This window comes from Sapajus apella, unplaced genomic scaffold, assembly GCF_009761245.1.
Source record: "Sapajus apella isolate SASKATOON/1434 unplaced genomic scaffold, GSC_monkey_1.0 scaffold227, whole genome shotgun sequence".
Lineage (NCBI taxonomy): Eukaryota > Metazoa > Chordata > Mammalia > Primates > Cebidae > Sapajus > Sapajus apella.
The window spans coordinates 24,222-30,459 of NW_022437167.1; the positions used below are offsets into that span (position 1 = coordinate 24,222).

General features: G+C 48.5%; 1 protein-coding gene across 1 annotated transcript in view; it reads left to right on the top strand.

The window, feature by feature from the left end:
* Window positions 1–6,238, top strand: part of LOC116544671 (keratin, type II cytoskeletal 8-like) — a 7,207-nt gene extending 969 nt beyond the window's left edge. The window contains exons 4-5 of the mRNA XM_032271207.1: window positions 1,585–1,679; window positions 5,638–6,238. Of these exons, the coding sequence (XP_032127098.1) occupies window positions 1,585–1,679; window positions 5,638–5,996 (454 nt within the window). The 3' untranslated portion in view covers window positions 5,997–6,238. The remainder of the gene's footprint in view (window positions 1–1,584; window positions 1,680–5,637) is intronic.

Consider the following 6,238-nt stretch of genomic DNA (forward strand, 5'->3'; position numbering starts at 1 on the left):
AAAAAAAAAAAAAAACAAAAAAACAAACAACAACAAAAAAAAACTAGGGACTCACAGAACTCTCCAACATGAATATAATTAGACAGCTTATTTAAGTCAAGCTACACTTTAGTTATGTTTACCGGTTTAAGATGCAGCCCAGAAAAAGCCAAATGGAAGAAATGCATAGAACAAAGAAATGAGATGGGGAAAGATGAAACACATAGATAATCCTGGAAAATGTTTGTGATTAATAAAATTCTCCATCCTGTGTGCTCCAGGAACAGTTTATGGAAAGAAACACCCTTCCCACCATGTCTTAGACGGTGCTCTCTTTTCTTTTCTTTTTTTTTTTTTTCTACTCACGCTCTTCCGATCTCGCGTGAGTAGCTATAAGACGGAGTTTCGCTCCTGTTACCCAGGCTGGAGTGCAATGGCGCGATCTCGGCTCACCGCAACCTCCGCCTCCTGGGTTCAGGCAATTCTCCTGCCTCAGCCTCCTGAGTAGCTGGGATTACAGGCACGCGCCACCATGCCCGGCTAATTTTTTGTATTTTTAGTAGAGACGGGGTTTCACCATGTTGACCAGGATGGTCTCGATCTCTTGACCTCGTGATCCACCCGCCTCGGCCTCCCAAAGTGCTGGGATTACAGGCTTGAGCCACCGCGCCCGGCCTAGTGCTCTCTTTTCTTATCACACAGCCAGACACACTCTGCACATTTTCTCCTTTCTCTCATTAAAAAATTTAGCTGAGGCCGGGCGTGGTGGCTCACGCCTGTAATCCAAGCACTTTGGAGGCCAAGGCGGGTGGATCACCTGAGGTCGGGAGTTCAAGGCCAGCCTGACCAACATGGTGAAACCCTGTCTTTAAAAAAAAAAAAAATTTAGCTGAACTTGTCTTCAGTGGTCAAACTAAAATATTCCTTTTCTTTTTTTTTTTTTTGAGATGGAGTCTCACTCTGTAGCCCAGGTTGGAGTGCAGTGGCGTGATCTCGACTCACTGCAACCTCGACCTCCCGTGTTTAAGCAATTCTCCTGCCTCAGCTTTTCAAGGTTGAGGTGTCGTGGAAGGTGTCGCCTGCCACTACACCTGGCTAGTTTTTATATTTTTAGTAGACACAGGGTTTCGCCTTCTTGGCCAGGCTGCACTCAAACTCCTAACCTCAGGTGATCTGCCTGCCTCAATTTCCCTAAGTGCTGGGATTACAGGCATGAGCCACAGCACCTGGCTTAAAATATTTCTTTTTTTTTTTTTTTTTTTTTTTTTTTTTGAGACGGAGTTTCGCTCTTGTTACCCAGGCTGGAGTGCAATGGCGTGATCTCGGCTCACTGCAACCTCCGCCTCCTGGGTTCAGGCAATTCTCCTGTCTCAGCCTCCTGAGTAGCTGAGATTACAGGCACGCGCCACCACGCCCAGCTAATTTTTTGTAGTTTTAGTAGAGACGGGGTTTCACCATGTTGACCAGGATGGTCTCGATCTCTTGACCTCGTGATCCACCCGCCTCGGCCTCCCAAAGTGCTGGGATTATAGGCGTGAGCCACCGCGCCCGGCCTTTAAAATATTTCTTAATAAAACTGTACTTAAGTTTATCTTCCTTCCTCAGGCTCCTGGACCTTGGGCTACCCGCCAACCGCAGGGAGGCCCGAGTCCCGCCACAGCCACTTCCCACCGGCTTCAACCAGGCCCTCCCCTCTCTCGGTATGTTGGACCGGCGCTCTCACCATTTCTAGGCTTCCGTGGGTCCCGGCGTCTTAGCTGCGGATCTCCGTGCACCTGCAGGTCACAGGGCCACAAAGCCTGGGCCTCTAGTAGCAGAGGACGCAGAGCAGTGAAGACAAACCTGGAGCTCCCGCTGCGGCGAGACACAAAGGCCGGGCCAAACCCCAAAGCGGGTCCTGTTCGCTCCAGCTGCGTGCCTGATTGGACGGTTTCCAGCCCAGCGTCCGTGATTGGACAATACTTAAGGTCCCACCCCCTCAGGCTCTGAGTGACAGATGGGATCAGATGCTGGGCTGAGTGAAGAGTGACGGCCTCAGCTGCAGCCTTTTCTTTTTTTTTTTTTTTTTGGAGACGGAGTTTCGCTCTTGTTACCCAGGCTGGAGTGCAATGGCGCGATCTCGGCTCACCGCAACCTCCGCCTCCTGGGTTCAAGCAATTCTCCTGCCTCAGCCTCCTGAGTAGCTGGGACTACAGGCACGCGCCACCATGCCCAGCTAATTTTTTTTTGTAGTTTTTTTTTAGCAGAGACGGGGTTTCACCATGTTGACCAGGATGATCTCGATCTCTTGACCTCGTGATCCACCCGCCTCGGCCTCCCAAAGTGCTGGGATTACAGGCTTGAGCCACCACGCCCGGCCTAGCTGCAGCCTTTTCAAACTGGGCTTCCTCCAGGAGCTGAGCCAGGCCCATCCCAGAGCATGGGAAAATTCTCTCTTTTTTACCCTTTCTGTTTTTGAATTTATTTAAAAGGTGGACAGGGCCGGGCTCGGTGGCTGACGCCTATAATCCCAGCACTTTGGGAGACAGAGGCGGGCAGATCACGAGGTTATAAGTTTCAGACGAGCCTGGCCAATATGGTGAAACCGTCTCTACTAAAACTACAAAAATTAGCAGGGCGTGGTGGTGGATGCCTGTAGTCCCAGCTACTTGAGAGATTAGGCAGTAGAATAGCGTGAACCCTGAAGACAGAGGTTGTAGTGAGCTGAGATCTCGCTACTGCACTCCAGACTGGGCGGCAGAGCGAAACTCCATCACAGAAAAAAAAAAAAAAAAAGGCAAGTTACTTCTGCAAAAAGGGTGTTGTTTGTGTTAATCAGGATTGCAAGAGCACCCTGAACAAAGGAGGGAAGGGTTTGTTTGTTGGTTGGTTGGAGCAGGAGTCTCACTCTTGTCACCCAGGCTGGAGTGCAGTGACACGATCTTGTCTCACCGCAACCTCTGGCTCTTGGATTTAAGTGATTCTCCTACCTCAGCCTTCCGAGTAGCTGGCATTACAGGGATGCGCCACCATACCTGGCTAATTTTGTATTTTTAGTAAAGATGGTGTTTCTTCATGTTGGTCAGGCTGGTCTCAAACTCCTGACTTCAGGTAATCTGCCCGCCTTGGCCTTCCAAAGTGCTGGGATTGCCTGGCCCAGGGCTTTTATTTTTAACGTAAAGAATCTACATCTGGGCCGGGCGCGGTGGCTCAAGCCTGTAATCCCAGCACTTTGGGAGGCCAAGGCGGGTGGATCACGAGGTCAAGAGATCGAGACCATCCTGGTCAACATGGTGAAACCCTGTCTCTACTAAAAAATACAAAAAATTAGCTGGGCATGGTGGCGTGTGCCTGTAATCCCAGCTACTCAGGAGGCTGAGGCAGGAGAATTGCCTGAACCCAGGAGGCGGAGGTTGCGGTGAGCCGAGATCGCGCCATTGCACTCCAGCCTGGGTAACAAGAGCGAAACTCCGTCTCACGCAAACAAAAAAAAAAAAAAAAAAAAAAAAGAATCTACATCTGTGTCACTCCCCTATGGGCTGGGATCAGACTACACAATCTAAACTGAATATTATTCCAAGTAAGGATGGGAAGGGCGATGTATGAGTCACAGTGGTGGGACTTGGGGTTTTGAAGGATGGAATGGGTGCAGAGTGAGTAACCAAGGGCAACAGATGTGAGTTATTGATTAGAGTTGACAGGAAGGAAGGTTGTTACAGTAACTAGGGACAAGGAGGCATAGAGAACAAGAAAATTGATTGTGAGAACAAGCAACAGGGAATTTAACAGGCTAAAACCTTCGAAGATGAATTTTATTGTATTTTACAGTTTCCTTTTTTAAAGCTTTTTAACATGTCGGCTTTGTTGTTTCACGTGATCTTTTATATATATTTTAAATATTTAATTTTTGTTTTGCTAATCTTCTCTGCATCGTTCCAACTTTAGTATATGTGCTGCTGAAGCGAGCACTAGCGTGATCTTTTAAAAGGAAACGTTTATCTCAATGAGGTGAAGTAGAACTAAGGGAGGTTTTATTTTATTTTATTTTATTTTTTGAGTTGGAGTATTGCTCTTTTGCCAGGCTGGAGTGCAATGGAGCTATCTCGGCTCACTGCAATCTCTGCCTCCCAGGTTTAAGTGGTTCTCCTGCCTCAGCCTCCCAAGTAGTTGGGACTACAGGCGTGCACCACCATGCCCAGCTAATTATTGTATTTTTAGTAGAGACAGGGATTTACCATGTGAGCCAGGCTGGTCTCGATCTCCTGACCTCGTGATCCGCCCATCTTGGTCTCCCAAAATGCTGGGATTACAGGCACGAGCCACCGAGCCTGGCCTGGGAGCTTTTAATAAGTGTTGTTTATATAAGTCTTCGTACTAGTCCATGGATGCACGGTATGACAGAACATGCAACAAGAATGAGTAAACCTATTATAGCTGTAAGAGAAATAAGAATTGAGGCTGGCCGGGTGTGGTGGCTCACGCCTGTAATCCAAGCACTTTGGAGGCCAAGGCGGGCGGATCATCTGAGGTCGGGGGCTCAAGACCAGCCTGACCAACACGGTGAAACCCTGTCTTTAAGAAAAAAAGAAAGAAAAAAGAAAAAAAAGAATTGAGGCTATATTTCTTTTTATTTACTGAGCCATCTCTCTAGCCGTTCTAAAAACGGGTTAGTGACTCCAGAATTTTTAGCTAATTCATTCGAGAAAGTGGTAAATCCTTGTAAGGTCCTTGTTATGTTCTGATTGGGGGCAGTATTGTTTGGGATAAAGATGCTACACTGAGTTTTAATCATAACACAAACTCCTCCATTTTTAGCTAATATTATGTCTAGGGCCATTTTGTTTTTCTAAGTTATCTGGCTAGTAGGCCTTAATTGCTCAGCTATTTCTTTGACAGCATTTCTGGTGTAAATAATAAACTGCTGTTGATTACAATAGATGTAATTTATCTAATCTACATTTTGTTTCTTTTCTGGTCTCTGAATACCATAATCTACATTTTTATTAATAGTTACCCATGGAGGCCGGGCGCGGTGGCTCACGCCTGTAATCCCAGCACTTTGGGAGGCCGAGGCGGGTGGATCACGAGGTCAAGAGATCGAGACCATCCTGGTAGACACGGTGAAACCCCGTCTCTACTAAAAATACAAAATATTAGCTGGGCATGGTGGCGCATGCCTGTAGTCCCGGCTACTCGGGAGGCTGAGGCAGGAGAATTGCCTGAACCCAGGAGGCGGAGGTTGCGGTGAGCCGAGGTCGCGCCATTGCACTCCAGCCTGGGTAACAAGAGCGAAACTCCGTCTCAAAAAAAAAAAGAAGAATTAAAAAACAAATAGTTACCCATGGAAATATTGATTTAAATCCTGCAGCTATTTGATCTTGGGCTTTGAATTTATCAGGTACCCACTGCGGGACTCCAATTATATCTCAATAAACTTGAGAGTCAAAAGACCCTTAAAGGGGCTTCTTGTAGGTTACGGTGTGGTGGTTTTTCTTTTTCTGGTTGATGAAATGCCAGGGTGAAAGGGATAGCCAATTGGACAAGAGTGCCAAGTGCCATTCCAGTTACTTGGCAGAGTGTCCAGTAAGGGCCCACCACAATACCACCATACGCTCCAGGATGAACAAGGGCAGGCTGGTAAGCTCTTGGAAAGGCGTAAGCTCAGTGTATCCCATTAAGTCTCTAAGAAATACCATGTCCTGGCACGGCAGCTGCGTGACTACCAGGAGCTGATGAACGTCAAACTGGCCCTGGACATCGAGATCGCCACCTACCGCAAGCTACTGGAGGGCGAGGAGAGCCGGCTGGAGTCTGGGATGCAGAACATGAGTATCCACACAAAGACCACCAGCAGCTATGCAGGTGGTCTGAGCTCTGCCTATGGGGGCCTCACAAGCCCCAGCCTCAGCTACAGCCTGGGCTCTGGCACGGGCTCCGCCTTCAGCCGCACCAGCTCCACCAAGGCCGTGGTTGTGAAGAAGATTGAGACCCGCGATGGGAGGCTGGTGTCCGAGTCCTCTGATGTCCTGCCCAAGTGAACAGCTGCAACAGCCCCTCCCAGCCTGCCCCTCCTGAGGCTGCCCCAGAGCCCGGGAGGGAGGTTGCTGTGCAGAGGAGCACAGGGAACGGGAGACCCACCCAACGCTCAGCCCTAGCCCTCAGCTCACCTGTGGGGAGTTTACTGCCTGGGGAACCCCCCTTGCCCATGCCTCCAGCTGCAAAACAATTCAATTGGCTTTTTTTTTTTTTTTTGGTCCAAAATAATAAAATCTCAGCTAGC